The sequence below is a fragment of the Carassius carassius genome, chromosome 20, assembly GCF_963082965.1.
Source record: "Carassius carassius chromosome 20, fCarCar2.1, whole genome shotgun sequence".
In the NCBI taxonomy this organism is placed as follows: Eukaryota; Metazoa; Chordata; class Actinopteri; order Cypriniformes; family Cyprinidae; genus Carassius; species Carassius carassius.
In genome coordinates this window covers 15,079,942-15,098,642 of record NC_081774.1, presented here as the reverse complement: position 1 = coordinate 15,098,642, position 18,701 = coordinate 15,079,942, and the positions used below count along the sequence as shown (strand labels likewise).

The 18,701-nt window shown below is 36.0% G+C and overlaps 2 protein-coding genes across 2 annotated transcripts in view; both read left to right on the top strand.

Annotated features, from left to right (window-relative positions):
• The window catches only part of cdh12a (cadherin 12, type 2a (N-cadherin 2)), a 358,772-nt gene that overhangs the window by 123,197 nt on the left and 216,874 nt on the right, over positions 1–18,701 (top strand). The window lies entirely within an intron of this gene.
• The window catches only part of LOC132096452 (cadherin-18-like), a 52,805-nt gene continuing 41,509 nt past the window's right edge, over positions 7,406–18,701 (top strand). The window contains exons 1-2 of the mRNA XM_059501817.1: positions 7,406–7,655; positions 13,495–13,976. Coding sequence (XP_059357800.1) covers positions 13,746–13,976 — 231 coding nt within the window. The 5' untranslated portion in view covers positions 7,406–7,655; positions 13,495–13,745. The remainder of the gene's footprint in view (positions 7,656–13,494; positions 13,977–18,701) is intronic.

Genomic DNA, 18,701 nt, shown 5'->3' with positions numbered 1-18,701 from the left:
ATGAGTAAATTAATTAATTAAAAAATACAGGAACTTGTTGCCACCTTCTGGCATAACAATATAACTTGCATAACAATATAACAGTTGAGTTTTTTTTTTTTTTTTTTACATTTAAAAACTTTGGTAACACTAAGGTTCCATTTGTTCACAAAAAAAAAAAAAAACATTTACTAATACTGTATTCAAATCAAAAGTTGTAGTTTATCTGTTAATATTATCTAATGAATCTAACGTTAACTAACACAAACAGCTGTAATTTCATTAACATGAGCAAAGATTAATAAATACTACAGCAAATTTATTGCTCACTATTTGTTTATGGATTTAAATAATGTTAACTAATAGGACCTTATTATAATGTGTGAACCAATTTTTCCACCCATAATGCAAGAAATGTAATTACTTTAGCAATTATACTTTTCTTATAGAAGAAGTCCTGCCATTGACTTTTTGAAAATAATTTTAGTTTAAAAAAAAAAAGCTTCAGGGATAAATGTTCTCTGACATTGTGTAACACAGATGCCAGATTAAGAGATTGGATAATGGGCCCCTGTCAAATCTGCTCATTTTAAGTCATTGCTATGGCTGGAGGGTCTGGTTTAACTTCGCTCTGAAAGTATTGGAATGTCGGATCCCTTTATATGAAGCCTAAAACATACTCCAATCATACAGCCAAATGTATTTATCATCACAGGACACGGACTGCTGACATTGTCAGTTATGATGTAATTCCATACACATGTATTATATTTCACGAGTTGGCCTTGCAGATAATAAAACAAGAAGAATAGTAGGCGTATTTGGCTTGCAGTCCTGGGAGAGAGTTTCAAGCTCGTTAATTCCTCCCGAACCCGGGACACTCCCCCCTGTCCGGGGAGAGGGTTCCGGGCTCGGTATTTGCCCAAACACAGAGCATTCCCCCAGTGGGAATGGGTCAATGGTGAGGAGTTGGGATGGCGGAGACTGATGTCAAGTGATTAATGGGCTGTTGGTGGCACTAATCTCACACTAGCTCTGTAATGGGAAAAATAATAATAATAATAATAATAATAACAATACTAATAACAATAATAATAATAATAATAATAATTAGAGGCCAGATAACTCTCGCAAATTAATTCCACAACAGACTGGACTTGAGTGAAGAATCTGACCGCCACAAAGATGAGGCTGTGCAAAATAGAAGTGATGTCCATTTACAGAATTCTTTCTTTGATTCGCATTCAAGGTTTGAAACTTTTGGTTATCAGCCTGAAAGAGCAATAAATTTTGAGCAGAACTATATACTATTACTACTACTACTACTACTATAATAATAATAATAATAATAATAATAATAATAATAACTATTATTATTATTATTATTATTATTATTATTATTATTATTATTATTATTATTATTATTATTATTATTATTTTGACAAAGAGCCTACCAAGCCAAAAATAATAATAAAATCCATAAAGTATGAATGAACTGACTAAGTGCTTAATCTACTATGGAGCTGATGGGTTCTCACTTCTGTCTTGACAGCATTGTTCATTAACCAAGGTACATGTTTAATGGATTTAATGTATGTAACACATACAGTGACAAGTCCGTCCATACATTTGCTTTTTTCTCTTTTTACTTTTTATTTGTTACACGTTGCATAGATGACAATTTTGTTGACATTACCAAATAAGTGCAAAAGTGTCCGCTTTGAGTAAATGTCAAAGGCAGGAAGGGGTCAAATGCTGTTACAGCTTTCAGACAGAGTTTATTCCCACTTGAGAACTCAAAAATAAATGGTCTTCAGTGTTCTTTAAATCAGCTCCTTGAATAGTATCAGATCACTAGACTTACCCATAATGCATTTACCTTTATTTTCATTATCACTCTGACACAGTTATTACTCATAGTTGGTCACCCTCGTATTATACATCCTGCTGTGTGTCTGGATGTTTGAATAGATAAAAAGGAACAAAGGATGTATCCGAAATCTTGATGGTCTTTTTCATTAAGTCTAATCTGAGGATGAATGAATAAACCCATTCTAGAGACCACAGATAATTTTTTTCAAGAATAATGGAAAAAGAGGCAGTCCATCAGTCTTGAAAATGAGAAGCCATCCGAACCTTCATGACAAAATATACCTTTGTTAGCTGTAAGTTGTTTTCATGTTGTATGTCATTCATTGATAAACAATCTCTCTCTCTCTCTCTCTCTTTCTCTCTCTCTCTCTCTCTCTCTCTCTCTCTCTATCTCTCAGTTTCAATTTAGGTGAGCTTTACTGGCATGAAAAAACTGTACATTTGTATTGGCAAAGCAGTTAGTGCACCTATGTATTAACAGAAAGAAAAAGAATAATAGTAATAGTAATAATAAAAATATATAAAAGTTATTAAGCATGTAGTGCAAAACTTAAATCTCTCTCTCTCTGTCTCTCTCTTTCTGGTTGTTGGCTTTGAAACTGGAATAACAAGTATAGAGAAGGACAGTTGGGCAGTATGCAATGTGGTCTTTTGTTTTGCCCTGAGCAGCTCTGGTTGGGTTATACAGGCTTAAAGTGATATGAAAGCATCTGAGGACGGGCCTCAGAACAAATCCTCCACCCCAACCCAATGAAACATGCATCTCAATGGAGTCCTGAATGGAGAGAAGGCATTCCAGATATTGGATTGAGATGTTTATATCATATTATGTATGCAGAAGCGTAAAATCAGTGCCTTTCTCGTTGGAATGTAGCCTGTGCTTGGTGCCATTTACCCAGTGAATTCAGATGCTATTTTTAAAATGCTATTAAGATAATAAAGCAGCTGCATAATGCAGATGCAGGCATCTTTGATCTCAAATCCAGTCAACAGGTAACTCAATTGTGAAGATTCAGTCCTTTACTTTTTCACTAGTTCTCTTTTTCTAAACCATAGAGTTCACCGCAAGTTTAAGTTTATTTTTTGGTTCAAGGATCCCATCAGCCTAAAATGTTGTCGTTTTGGATATATTGGTCTTTGTTTTCATTATCAGCCGAAAAAGAAATATAATTATATTAAGTAAATTAGATTAATTTATGCCAATTAAAATGTGATTTCTTTGCCATTTACCAAACCTCACTATTTAGAACTTATGAATTGTGTTTAATTAGTTTCAAATGACCTATTTCACTTAAATTCATCTTCATACAATTGAAATTGGTAAATATATATATATATATATATATATATATATATATATATATATATATATATATATATATATATATATATATATATATAAAAGACTTAAATACTTTTCATATGAATTGCATCTCAACATTTTGTTTCTGTGAATATCAATTTGTATTCACTTCAATTCCATTAATGTTTATTTGTATAGCACTTTTCAAAATAAAGCAGCTTTAGAGGAGAAGTTTCTAAATTTCAGTTAAAAATAATTTGTCAGAGGTTACTAGGTTAAAGGGCGCCTATTATGAAAAAAATGTTTGGACATAAATGTGTCTTGGCAGTGTGTGAACACAACCACCCTACAATGATAAAAATCCACCAACTTCTCATTTTTTTAAACTCCTTTAAACCAAAGCTGTGTCCGAAATCGCTCACTTGTTCACTCATTCACTAATCCCTATATAATGTATGGCAGTCGAGTGCACTTTATTCAATTATATATTCAATTTTATATCAGAAAGGAGTAAACAAAAGTTAGTGAACAATTCTGGATGCTGACATATACACTGCGCAATAGAGCTGTCTCAGAAACATAAAAAAAAAACCTGGTTAATTTTTATTTTGTTGGGGTCCTCCTGTTATGGTCTGTACTTGTGTTTCTGTATTTGGTTGCATTGTGAGTATTTGCAGCGCGTTTCTTTATTTGGTTGTGCTGTGAACATTTGCAGCATGTTTTGTATTTGATTGTGTTGAGAGTATTTGCAGCACATGTGCTGTCAAAACTAATAAAGATGTTTTTTTAATTTGCTGGTGATTTTTCTATTTACATGTGTTTCCTGAAATTTTAGTACGTTGAGCTCTCTTGGCCACCATAGTATAACATAATTCTGTGTCACATCTGAATGGATAAAGTGTTGCACTGTTAGTCACTTTACAGTGTGGCGGAAGTGCAGTGCACCTTTACCATCAACTGTACGGGTGAGGATATCACTCTGCTTTTGCTCATGTTTGGCAGATGCATTGGGTAGCACCACTTATACTTTGAGTATTCCACTGTTTTTCAGTTTCTCATGTGCTGTAATTGCTTCAGCGATTGGTCCACAACTTGACCGGTAATGTCCCAGTTACCCCGTTGACCAGTACATGCCTGGACACAGCTCAAGTCAGTCTCACTATGCCTGCCGTTTTGATTCTCACGCAGTGTGATGTCAACAATGTCTTGCAAGCAATCCCGATGCTCTGTGTTTGGATGTAAGACTGAACATTAAAGTCTTCATTTTCTCCCAACATCTGGGCTGCTGTGGATTACTTTCATTTTTCAAGGTAATGTGCCTCAAAATCTATCTAAATACGTGTATCACTCCAAACTTCTTTATGAATGTCATGTCGTTAGAGTGCTTAGCATTTTAACTGCATTTGTGTCCGTACATTAAGTATTTTTTAAACTGATCAGCGTTCGGTAGTGTGGTCGCGCAGCACGGTCAATTGATCCACGCCGATGACAGGTCAGCGCAAGCTCTTTAACATTGCACTGTTTCGTCCCACTTTCAGTACATTTGGCTTCCCATTTGTACGGCTAAACACAGGTTCTCTTGCTCTCAGTTATGCTTATTATGTTTATTGCTGTAGATATGCAATGCAGAGAGAGGTATAGGCGACGCCCTCTTCTGGAGACTGGGCTGGAATTTGCAGCTCATTTGCATTTAAAGTGATACACACCAAAACAGCTCTTTTTTTAGACACACCGCATAAACCAGCTGTTTTAATAAATTATCTGTTAGGTATTTTAGCCTGAAACTTCACAGACACATTCTGGGGCCACCCGAGGCCAATTTTACAAAAAGGGACATAATAGGTGCCCTTTAACCTGTTAAACTGACCCCCCATTATGGGACTCACCTAACATATAATTGTAACAGTTTCCTATTTCAGTGTGTTACAAACATAAAGACCCTTTGGGCTTTACTTTTTATCAACCAGATTTGATAATGCTCAAAAATATTAAAAGTTATAGACACTGAAGTACCTTGAATTTTTGTTTTGTTTTTGTTTTTTAACACACTTACATATATGTTTTTATTTGATATAAAAATGTCTCATGAGTTTCTATTTCAAATCTGAATAAGATATCATGAACAAAAAAAAAAATAAACATAAAAATGAGACTCCTGCAAATATTTTTATGAGACTATGCCGTTTTTTTACTACCAAGACGCAGTTTCTTAGCATGAGTTATTCCATAACGGACACAAACAGTTGTTTGTCGCTGAAGAACTGAAACGTAAACAAAGGAATTATGATCCATATTACAATGTTATTGCTTCATTGGACCAAACGTGCTCCATGAGATGTTGTTCAGTGGATCCTTACCTTTCTAACTAAACTGGGATTTACAGCTGTGGGTGTGTTTATGACTCGTTATTACGACGGATCTGGTATGTACTGCGTTTCCATTATTCATGTTTTGAAGTGTACTGCTTACACAAATGTAGCAAATACAGTTTTTATAAGCTTTCCATTGAAAAACAGCAATCTGTCGTTGATGCTTGAGGCTTAGATCTTTATAATGATATATAGTTTGTCAAGATTAAATTTGTCCCATTTCATTTAATCTATTCATAAACACTGACACATGCGAGTTGAGGGGCATTGAGGACGCCCGCGCCGGGGTGCAGGCTAACAGGTTTTAATTAACCTAAAAAATGTGTGATGTAATGTCCACATGGCAGAAATCCTCCAGTTAGTTAATAACATGTATTCAAGCATAAATAACTGAACACAATTAAGGCAAAGATTACATGGTGTGATCATGAGTAAGAAAAAAGGAATGAATAATGAAAAAAATAAAATAGGAAAATAGGAATCCATTTCAAATATTTGAGTGAATGTGGTCATTTATCACCCCTCTTGACACTCACTCATGCTTAAACTCCACCTAGGAATTTGACATAAGATTCATCCAAGTGCATAATCTATTTTTTTCCCACAATTTGCTGAGCAATGATCTGGTCTATTCAGTATCCAAACTCCCATTTGCTGTCTTATGCAGGTCTTTACAAACAGCATCAGTAATGTTTCTAATGGTTAGTCAGCTGTTGTGCTGTCAAGGTGATGTGTTTTGTTTCATTATTACTTCATGACACTTACAAAAGTCAATAGCTTAACAGAGTTGTGTTTCCTAAGCAACAATCCATTTAGATTTCACCTGTTTTTTTTTTGTTTGTTTTTTTTGCAAAATGATTTTGCAAATTTGTGTTTATTGTAGCATAAACTTGACACCTGGTCATTAATTGTTTCATAATTTTGATACAGATTTAGCTATGTCATGCTTAGCTGGTGATACAGTATAATAGTTCTGTTTTTGCAAAAAATAAAAAATCTATTTAACATCCAGACTGCAAAACTGCTCAGATAAAGAAGAATGTTTGTTATATAATATAATATAATATAATATAATATAATATAATATAATATAATATAATATAATATAATATAATATAATATACGTATATATATATATATATATATATATATATATATATACATTTATATATTTACCAATTTCAATTGTATGAAAGTGAATTTATAGCATTCAACATCATAATATATAGAGATTAGAGCAGTATCATTTCACATAACCCATTTTTAAGCCCACCTGCAAGGATACCAGCTGAGCCGAGAAAGGGGTGGAGGGAATGTAAATAAATAAATGTAGTTGAAAAGATAAATCATCAACCTGTGCTGAGGCTGAAAGGAAAGGGGGAGAACAGGAGGTAAATGATGGATGGCCTCCGAGAGCAAGCTGAGAGTTTGATGACTCGAAGTTGCGGTACATAAAGCTCCTTCTTTTCCCTCAAGGCCTTTGTTTTATCACATTTTCATTTTACCTTTCCACAGAGCTACTGCCCTGTTCCTGATGCCCTCTGTTATGTTATGAGCTGACAGAGTAGCCTTCCTTCTGGAAAAGAAAAAAAAAAGAAAAAATGGCCTTTAGTCTTGAGGGGCTCCACATACACAGGCTTCACATCCTTCTTGCTTCCCCCACGCTCCTTCCATATTATTAATTAGGTTTCCTTCTGGAGCCACATTATTGCCTTAAACCAAACACTGCCTGCACTGCTCACCGTTGAGAACATGTGTGCCTCTCCTGGCTGCAGATGGAGGGGAAGAGAGAAAGAGACTAAAAGATAAAGTGAGCAAGGTAGAGTCAGGGATGTAAAGCGAGAGAAAGAGAGCGAGTGAGCGAGAGAACGGATAGGAAATGTGAGAGGGAAAAAGCAGAGCTGACTTTCTCTGTGTGTGTGTGGATATGACAGCGTGTGTAGCCGGCCAATCAGAGCACACCTTCTGAGCTGCAGCAGGCTGGCAGATTTGGGAGCTCTAGCGGTTCTGTTCTGGACTGGATTGAGCTGCTGCACACATACTCTCTGTGTGACTTAAAAAATGTGGAGGAACATTGGGAGCGCACCATCGTATTCCAAAGCCTTGTCATCTTTTAAGGAAAGACTGAGAAGGTAAGAGGCACTCTCTGTGTTGGTTTTTTTTTTCTTTACATAACTCATCTGCTGATTGAAGCTTGAGTGCTGCCTCTGTTTGTCTGCCTTGTGTTGAGGTGGCATTGAGAAAAAGTCTGAGAGTTGTTCTAGTGTACATATGGTCATAGACGAAACAGAGCACCAGTATGAGGGAAGGAAGGCAGTGTCTGTCCATTGATCTGTGCCTCTTTCATTACTCCAGCACTTTATTGTGGCCGCATGCGATTCTTTAAAGCTCTGTCTCACTTTCCAGTGAACAAACAGAACAGCAAGTGCAGCTGTCGAAAGCCCTTGTGGCTGATTCTTTAGTGCTTCTTGATTGCCTTGAGAAAAATGGACTGCAAGCTGTCTTTCTTCTACTTCTTTACAAATATATATATATATATATATATATATATATATATATATATATATAATAAAATGTTATTAATAAATTTAAATCACAAAAATATTTCATTCAGATGATAAAAAAGAAATGGTTACAGTGAACTCCACATGCTTGAAATTTGTTATTTATAAAAGATGATATATAACTTATTTAATTTAATATAACCATTAGATTATATATATATATATATATATATATATATATATATATATACATTAGATTATATATATATATGTATCTATATGTAATGTATGTATATGTGTGTATATGCATCCTTCATCGTTCTTAGGAAAGCATTCAGGCATATAGTAAATTGAGAACACTCAAAGACTGAGGGCTGTCTGACAATGATTAAGTGATTAGACCAGCCTGTGTTTGATGCATGAGGGAAGTTGTGTTGTGCTTGAGCTAATGCCTCCATGCCAAGGTGACAAACGCACATCAATGGATCCCTGGAGTCCCTCCCCCGATATTACTAATCCTGTAGCAGGCATTCAGTCTCAGCATCACCTGCTCCTCATGCCACTGGATTGAGTGAAAACGGCAGGGAGAGCTTTGAGGTTACAAAACCACTTCAGTTCTATAAAAAGATCTGCAATTTAGTGCTGTGAAGTGAATAAGACATGAGAAGTAGAGGGGGAAAATATTAAATTGAATAAAGTGGGCTGAATCAACTGCACTGGGGAAATTTTACTGCTTCGTGTCTCGAAGGTTGTCTCTGATGCATGAGCCGACTTTAACAGGAAAGAATGTTCTAGGTTTAGTCAATTTAAGCTAAATCGACTGCACTTGTGGTAGATTTTTCAGTGGTACCAAAACAATTTTTTTTGGACGTGTGCTTCATTTTCTTAAAGAAAAGAGAAATAATGTCACTGTGGGGCACTTATTAGAGGGTGAATGGGACCAATTTCGGAAATGTGAAAAATTATAATTGCATAAAAGCACCCAAAACTTGCAAACTTACAAAAAAAAAGCTGTAAAATTGTTCTCATCATATTTATGATAATTTGGGGGTTTTAAGGCGTAATGTTGCAATGGCAGTAAAATTGTGAATTTGGATATAACTTGCACAGAAAAAAGTTAGTAAGTGAACATCACTCTAATATAATGTATATCAGGGATAGGCAACTCCGGTCCTGGAGCTTAGCTTCAGCCCTCATAAAAACTCATCTGCCTGTATCTATCTAGTAATCCCGAAAACACTGATTGCCTTGTTCAGGTGTGTTTAATTAGGGTTGGAGCTAAACTCTGCAGGATAGTGGCCCTCCAGGACCGGAGTTGCCTATCCCTGATTTATATTGTTGTCTAACATTGAGTATTTTAATATTTACCTATTGACTTCCATTGTAAGTTCCTCATCATGACCCAAATTTTGCTTTTTTGTTTTTTTTTAAGTAGCTAATTTTTGTGGTAAGTGCTTGTTACCACAAGTTTAACTTGCACTGAACACTGGAAATATTCCTCGAACATTATCTCACAATACAGAATGACTCCTAGATTCAATTTACGTGAATATTCCATCACTAATGTTTCTTTCTGCATGTATAAAAAGATTAATTCAAGCAATGAGTGGGGTAGAGAGCCGACAGGAACAAACATGGAAAAATGTCATTGTGAAAAGACGCCTCTCAGCCACTGTTCCATCCGAGCCACACTCCATTCCAATTAGCATCCTAATTAGCTGCACTGGATTCTAATCAGTATTACAAATTTGTTTTGAAGACCTTGAGAAACCTGAGTGAATCAGTCGAGACCCTTTTGCTCTTGAAGTGCAGAACAAGGGAATGTGAGTTATTGCTGCCTCCTACCCTACCTGTGGTTTCAGGTGTTATTGGAACTGTGTAACACCCTTTTATCTTGCTTAAGATGATTATTATTGAATCTGTGCTCAATTCACTTCTCAATTCTAATGAGTTATTTCTTTATTCTGCATAAAATTGACACTACTGCACAAATCCACAAAAATGTTTTTATATTAAAAGACTTAAACTTGGAAACTGATAATTATACAAAATGGGTCGCATTTGGAAAATTGTTCTGGACATCTAATGTCGTAGACAGATGCATTTTGGATGGCAAATTGTGAAGATAAGGGTTCAGCGATTGAAAACTTTGACAACTGTCTGTTTTAACATAAACCATTGGAAAAGCATGAAAGAAACGTAGCTGTCACCCAGTATTAGTCAAAATGCACTCAAAAAGCAATTTCTTTTCAAGGCAACACAATAAGCTTGAAAGAGCGAGAAAAGGCTTCGCCCTCCCTCCTCCTCTTGAAAAATCTTCAGCAAGACTCAGTAAATAAATTGCGTTTCTGATTGAGCAGATGGACATTATTCTGAATGAGAAGCTACAGTAGCATATTCATTTCCTCTCGAAACTAGACTCAGGCTTCTGCTTTTATTCAGCATATTTTTTTTGCTCTTTTTCTTTCATATTCAGCGAGTAAAAAGCTATCATTTATATATATAGATATATATATATATATATATATATATGTATATATGTATATATATATATATATATATATATATATATATATATATATATATATATATATATATATATATATATATATGTATGTATGTATGTATGTTTTTAAATGCGGAATAGGCTAACATGGTTATTTTTTATGGAATAAAAATTGAGGGGGGTGGGGGTTTGGGGGTTTGCCATCATGACATCTTTGTTTCCAGGCAGAACATTATAGAACGGCACACACATGTCTCCTGGTTATCCTGTACAATCAAACCAATCTGACGACAACTTCGAAACTCTTGAAGTGTTTCCACTTTTGTGTGCCATATGCATCGGACGTTTAGCCAAATTTCCATGGGTGTGACGTCTGAAGCTGAGACTAGGCATAATGTGGCTAAAGGCACCTTTGATATTATTTTTACCTAAACCACTAGATGGCACTAAAATGTGGCATTGCACTTTCCAAAATATCCGCTTCTATTTGCAGATAAAATAAGATAAAATGCAGACAAATATCTGAATATTTGTCTGATCTTTCACGCAATCGCAGGCAGCAGCACAAAGTTGATTCTGTGCTTACTTGATCTAAGTAAGCACAGAAAAAAAAAAGTAAATGAACAATTGCCTGTCTTTATGAGTCAGTCATTAAAGTATTCTCTAACTGATTTGTTCAAAAACATTGATTCATTCAGGAATTAAATAAGTGAGTCTTTGAATCATTTACTCAATAGATTCATTGAGAATGAAACATCACTGCTGATGTGTGATGGTCAGAAAACTGCAACAATCGATTGTTGTCTATTTTCATTTTTTGAGGAACAAAAATGGATAAAGTAACTGGCAATTGTGTCTGAAATCCAATTTACTCATTATTAACTTCTTGTTTATTGAATTTATTGCAGCATTGTGCCTGACTGACTGACTCAGTATCCTGTTCTCATCAGTGCCCATTTCTTCCACTTCAGATTAGCACAGTTGTTTCGGGGTTAAAACACCAGTACACTGATGCTTTCAGGGAGCAAAAAGCCATAGTTCAAACATAAAAAAGTTTCACAGTCAAAAGAGATTTTATTGATACCATGGTTATTTAATCATCCTTTTACTTGGTTTATGATGGCAGTTCAATGGTGGCACTTATTCTCCTGCTATAGCTAATGAGTTAAATAGTCACAAAAGTGGCCTAGTCATTGAATTTGGGACACTAAAACACTGGGAAAAGTGGTTTTCTTGTTCTCCACATTCATTCACCAATCTAAATGCACACTCATTCAGTATTTTATTTTTTTTATCTCTCAGGTTATATCATAAGATTAGTTGAACTGTCATATGCTATTGGTGACTAAAAGATTAACTTCTCACTTAAATTCTCAATTCTTCTTCTTTAACCAGTCTCAAAATTAAGTTCATTCATTTTCATAAAGTAATATTCATAAACAGCTCAAGACTAGGCCATCTGTTGCCAGAAAGACAAAGAAAGCAATTGAAAAAGACTTTTGTGTGCAATGCATGAATAAGACAGACAATGAAACATTTTTGAAATATTTTGCTCTTAGAAATAAGTATTCAACATGTCATGGCATTTGTGAAACTGTTTTCTGATATGCGCCACAGTTTCCACAGTAACACGTCATTATGCATTACAGATTAAATTTAACCAGACTCATTTTCTGGTTTGTACAGTTAGCTAAACAGTGAAGTTTGCAGCAATTGCTTTTGATGGAACTGATGTTTTGCCCTGTAAACCAATGCATAGACTCCCTCTTCAGTCTTGAAGAACCTACAGCTGACTGTTAAACCTAACCTAACGTTTTTATTCTTTCATAGTCAAGTTAGAACAATTGCAAAAGAAGAGAATAAGAGTTAGAAAGCCTTTTCTAATGTGTTAGTAGTCTAAAATTATCCCTTCATCATTTATTTTATCAGTGGCTCTTTCATTAAGATTATATAACAACAAGAACTTTTAATGAAATGCATTCAGACTCATATCGCAATGTTCATTCATTAATTCCAACGGATTCTATTTCGGCTACTGTATTATCGACCTATGTGCACTAATGAATAAACATAAATTCAGCTCTTGAAATGCTGACTATTGCCTTCAAATACACTCTATGCTAAATTTTTCAAAAAACAATGTGAGGTTCTTGAGAGATTAACGTTGCATTCACATGCGACACATGCCATCCTCCCTTACAAACAAAAGTGAGTCTATCTGAAATCACACTGTCAGTTTGTGGTGCCCCATGAAATATTTATTCCGGTCATATAATCTTAGACCCCTGGGACTTGGCTTCAGCATTACTGTGACTGTTTCAAACATGTCTAGGAAATGAAATGTTCAGATGTATCTAAGGTGACAGGAAATGCCCACCCTGAAGCATTTCGACTGTCATTTGTTTATTTGTTCTCCGTTTTTGTTTTTGTTTGTTTGTTTTTTTTAATTCAGACATTGCAATTTCCATTAGTTTTGAGGAAGACTAACCCTAAAGCACTAGGTATTTCACTTGTCCATGTCAGTAACCCTCATGCCGTCAAGGAATGAAGAGTATGAGGGAGTTTCTCCTCAACAAGTGACAAATCTAAATTGACAGAGAGGGAGAGAAGTCGAGAGCTATCAGCTTCTTTGCCGAGGTAACCAGGGACATGCGTTGATCCCCGGAATGCCGTTCAGTCAATTGAATAGAGACCATGCTGGAGCTCTCATTACACATCCCTTGCACCAGCAGACATGATCCCTGCTATTATACTACAACAGCTGTTCCATCAAAAATGTATTAGATGTTTCACTGAACGGAAAACAGCAAGATCGCGGTAAGCTTTTAGGCCAATTTTCATATCTTAGATCTTCACTGGAAACAGCTAATCCCAACTTTTCAGTGGAATTAAAATGTAATCGTTGGCTGCGTTTCATTTCGCCTGCATGAAAGTACAGTTTGTCCTCTTTCCTTCACACAGATGTTTTGTGTATATCTGCCATCGCCTCCAGTGAGTCTCCAGTGGATGCCGGCTCCCCAACAAATCAACACGTCTCACTCTTGGCCCACGATGTGAGTGCCGCCCGACGGGTCTCAGCAACAACAGGATTTAAACCATGGCCATCAGCCAAGCCCTGCGAACTGGTCTGATCGGCATCTAGAGCCGCCCACCGCAAGAGAGAGACCTCTGGGTGAGCGAGAGCGGGAGTCCAAACGTTCCTACTCTTTAACATGAGAGCAGCCAGCAGCCCTGCTTGTCTGTCCCCTCTGCTGCTGTGCCTGTGTGTGCTCCAGAGGAGCTATGGGACCCCTTCACCGCCCAGCCCCACGTTCACCCACAACCAGACCAAACTGCCTGACGGTGACAAGGACTCTCATCACCGGCCCAAGCGAGGCTGGATCTGGAATCAGTTCTTCGTTTTGGAAGAGCACATTGGGCCGGATGCCCAGTATGTGGGGAAGGTAAGAGCCCTTTTTTTTTTCTTGATCTGTGTTTTTTATGGTTCGTTGAGGGAATGGTTTCTCCAAAGAGTGCTGTTTTAACCAGAAACAATGGCCTTGCGTCATGTTTTTGGATTCAAATTAAAATGTGCAATGTCACTGTGTTCTTGTAGTCATATTTTCTTGGAAGCGAGTAAATAGTGCAGGTGACTAATCAGGAACAATATCCATGTTTCTCAGAACAGCATGTTTTTGTCAGAAAAATGATTTGGCTTGCAAATTAAAGGCTGACCCGTTACATCCATCCTGCTAAAAAGAGTCTAATTATTTTGACTGTCAACTACAGACAAACACAAGATCCAGAGGCCCTTTTTTGCTTCTGTTTATTTCATTGTCTTCATATACAAGGTAACACATTCGTATGATGATCATATGGAGTACCTTATATTTTGGGACTCTGGAAACATTCCAAAGACCCCTCTGCGGATTATAAAAGTCAACAGCAGTACAAACAACTTTTTTGCCCATTCGGTTCTGTTAAGACTGGCTAGCTCTGTCGGGTCAAATGAAACCGCAGTGTTTCATGGGTTGGAATAATACATGGTGACACTGACAGCTTTTGACTTTGGCTCAGTGGGGTGAAGGTTAACATGAAGATAGCAGAGTTTATGAAGAAATGGCTGAGCAGCCATCAATTGTCTACACCTCCTCTCAGGGACTAAGCTAAGTGTGTGTGTGCCATTTTTCCTCAGTACCATTGGTCAGGTTTGCTTCAGATCTGCCCACTTGAGTGTAAATACATATGTGTTCATGTGTGCTGGGCATGAGAAATGATTCCAGTTGTATAACAGTTCCATTTGTGATTGTTTTAGTACTTTTAAAAAATAAAAATTGTATATCTCAACTGTAATGTCAATAAAAGGTAAATTTACAACTATTAAATGTACATTATTTTAGTGATAATATTAATACAGTTCAGTAATTGGCCTTAGCTATGTACAACAATATTAAAGAAACAAAATGTGGTAATGTATTTCATAGAATAATACTACTTATTTTCACTCAAAATACTACTGGCAAAATATGAAAGTTAAAATTAGTCAAGGATACAAGTTAGGCCTATTCATTCATAAGAGTAATTCATTCAAGAATCCAAATAACCCAGTCAGACTGCATAATTTTGAGTCACTTAAAAAGCTCATTCAAAAGAGTCATTCATTTGGGAGTCTGATCACTGGTTACACTGTATGATTTTGATTCACTGAGAATAACTGAATCATATATATATATAAATATATATATATATATATATATATATATATATATATATATATATTGTTTTTTTGCTCTATGGTTTTGATTCACTTAGAAGTACTGATTCATTAAATTCATTTTTGGTCTACACTGGTTGTGCTGTATGATTTTGATTCACTGAGAAGAACAGAGTTATATGAGTTATTAGTTCAGGAGTCTGAATATAATGGTCCTGCTGTATAATTTTAACTCATAAGAGTCATTCTTTGTCTGACTAGAATACTGGTTCCATTATACGGTTTTGATTCACTACAGGATCCAATAGAGGTTTTTGTCATGTAATTGGACTATGCTGGTTGAGCTGTATGACTTTTTCTTTTTTCTTCATTCAGTCATTCTTTCTGTAATTGGACTACTGGTTGAGCTGTATGGTTTTGATTCACAGAGAAGAACTGATTCATTAGAATAATTTGTTCTTTAATTGCACTACATTGGTTGTGCTGTATTGGTTTTGATTCACTGACAAAAACAGACTTTGTCTTTGAGAAGTCTGACTACCCCAGCCACACTGCATGATTTTGAGTCACATAAATGAACTGACTCAAAGGAGCCAGTATTTCTGTAATTGGTCTAATGGAATCACTGAATCACTGAGAAGAACCAAATATTTTGTTCTGTAATTGGACTACACTGGTCGAGCCACATGATTTTGATCCACTGAGAAGAACTGGAGCTACGCCAGTTGTGCTTGTACACTTTTCATTCTCTGTGGACAAATTGACTCATAGAAGTCATTAGATCAGGTATTGGACTAGATTAATCACACTTTATGTAGTCTTTTTAAACTGAGGCTTTAAAAGTCAGTGGATTCAATTCCATGGAGCTCATTTTGGAAAAGAGTGGAACTGGTTAGATCCTGTCTGGGAGACTTTTGACTAACATTGAAAAGAAAAGAAACTCAGTGTGACAACATTCTTACCTGTATTAAATTGCAAAATATGAAGCCAAACAGTGCCCTTGTTCTGCTCACATGGGTGCCACTTAAGTTTGTGCTGCTGTGGTGTGAACTGTCTGTAAAAGATTTGAGTGAGCTGAATATTTTCTCTCAGGCCTTCTTAAACTGCAGTGACAGAAATGGGTTGAGGCTCTCAATGGCCTCCCACACTCCTCTCCACTCGTTTTCTTTTCTCTTTTTTTAACACCTTCTCCTGCCTGGTCCCTCCAGACCACCAACTTTTCTTCTCTCCACTTCAGTGGTCAGACAAAGGTTTGAGGCCCAGACAGACCTGTTCTACTAAAACCCTGCCTGTCCTCAAATATTTAGTGATAGGAACATAAACTATGTCACTTTATAAAAGCAGATGGGAAATATCATTGGGACAAAGTTGTGTGGGTTAGAAATGGAGCATACAGAGAGGATATTTAGTTAGAAAGAAATTATCCTGAAATGTGTTGGCTGAAAAACAATTCAACACCTGCAGAGCTTTGGAAACTAACACTATTTTTTGCTGTTTGGTCATCTCGTTTTAGAAGATTTTATAGTAAATTACAAAAAGCACATGAAAAATTTGATTTTTAAGGTTCCCTAATGATTTAATACATAAACCTTGTTAAATGTATGTATTAATTCATTAACAATTAAATAAGTTGGCTTGGTTTTTGTTGTAATCATAGTTTTTGTCTTCTCACAATTCAATCAGTATTCTATCACATTGCATTTAATAATTTTAGTAAAAAAAAAATAATCCTACTAAAGTGGCATATGATTGTAGTCTGTGAAACATCTGTCTAACTGCAGCAGTCCAAATTTTCTATCAAGGGGGCTTTAAAAAGGGCGTTAAATATCAAATATTTTTTCAAATTTTAAGTCAAAACCTAATTGTTAACTAAAGCTAACTAACCAAGTACTGGAATGCATCTTTCAACACTGAACTCTTCAGCAAAACACTGTATAATGATTTGCAAAAAAAAAAAGAAAGTAAAATCCAAATGAAAAGAAACTCATATATTAAATTATTTTCCCCTTTTGTCAAGTAACATTATGCTCATTGTATGATTCTTGTCAAAGAAGTGATACATCAGTGGTATCCATCGGTAACACAATCTAAACAATAGCAGACAGAGTTTCTGGCTGAGCGAGAGACACAACAGTCTCATGAGGTTCAATTCAGCTGCTCTTTGATTTATTCACGCTTCTCTTTTAAATCAAATGAATAATTTGAAAATGTTGCCAGCACTTCCTTGAGCGCTCCTTTATATGAAAAAAAAAATACAGCAAATAATTGTTTAGTTTATTTTTGTCTAGCAGATACAATTTGTTCTTCATACTGTAGATTATTGTAGTGGTAAATATGCTCCCTTTTCATGTGGAAAAGCACATACACACACACATACATATCCAGAAACAGCTTAAGCTTTGAAATTTGTAATATAAAGCTAGCAAGCTGCTGGAGCTCTGGAAGGTCTCTTTCTCTGTTAATCTCTTTACCAGCAGACTGGTAGCACACATTAGTGTGAGTGTGTGATAACTAGAGAGGATCTACAGTAATGTAGACTTTGGAGTAGAGGAAGACAGATAGAGATCAGTTCGCTGCAGTTCTACTGGAGTCTGTCCGGCTGATGAATATCTGTCACTGCAGCTTTTAAGATGGAGGATTACATTAAACCGCTCACCTCCTTCTCACTAATGGCAAATTACCAAACTCAGTGCTGCCCATGCACGCTTCCTTATTCTGACGTGAAGGGCTCTTGGTGCAGTGTAAAATTGACCTTTCTATCAGCACGCCGTCTTTAATTTGCGGTTAGCGGCGAAGGCTGAGCCCTGATTTAATCAGTCCTTTCCTTCTTGTAGCGTGGGCAGTTCATCAAGCCCCTGCACAAGGCAACCTGTGCACTCAGGTCTGCGGCAGCAGTAACCGCAAACCCTGCATTATGGTCATGTCTGCAGAGAGAGAGATGTTTTCAGTGTATACGTTATTTTAGTGCATCCTTGATGCAGACATTCCTATGAATATTAAAAAGACTGTCAGAATGAGGTCAGTCGAAGCAAGATGCCTCTAATGAGGGGCTTGTTTTGACAATATAGGGCATTGTTTCTTCAAAGTCTCATGTATATGTTCACACATTAACATGTACTCTTAAAGGCACAGTCCACCCAAAAATTAATGTTTTGTCATGTACTCACTCTCTCAAGTCTTGTATGATTGCCTTCATCTGTGGAAAATAAAAGTACTTATTTAAGAATTCTGGTAACAAATTTTGGTTTCTGTTGACTCTTTGAGTACCAGCATTCTTCTAAGTGCAATATTCCATAAATCAATAAGAATTGTCAGGTTTGATTTCCTGGTGTTAAAGCACTGAAATGTTCATGCTGCAAGATTCAGTAGCGTTACCTCAAAGCATGCATACATTAAAAGGCTTTTGACCCATAATAGGTGCTCTAATGGATCTAAATGCATCACTTTTGCACCATAATAAAATGTCTTGGAGCTC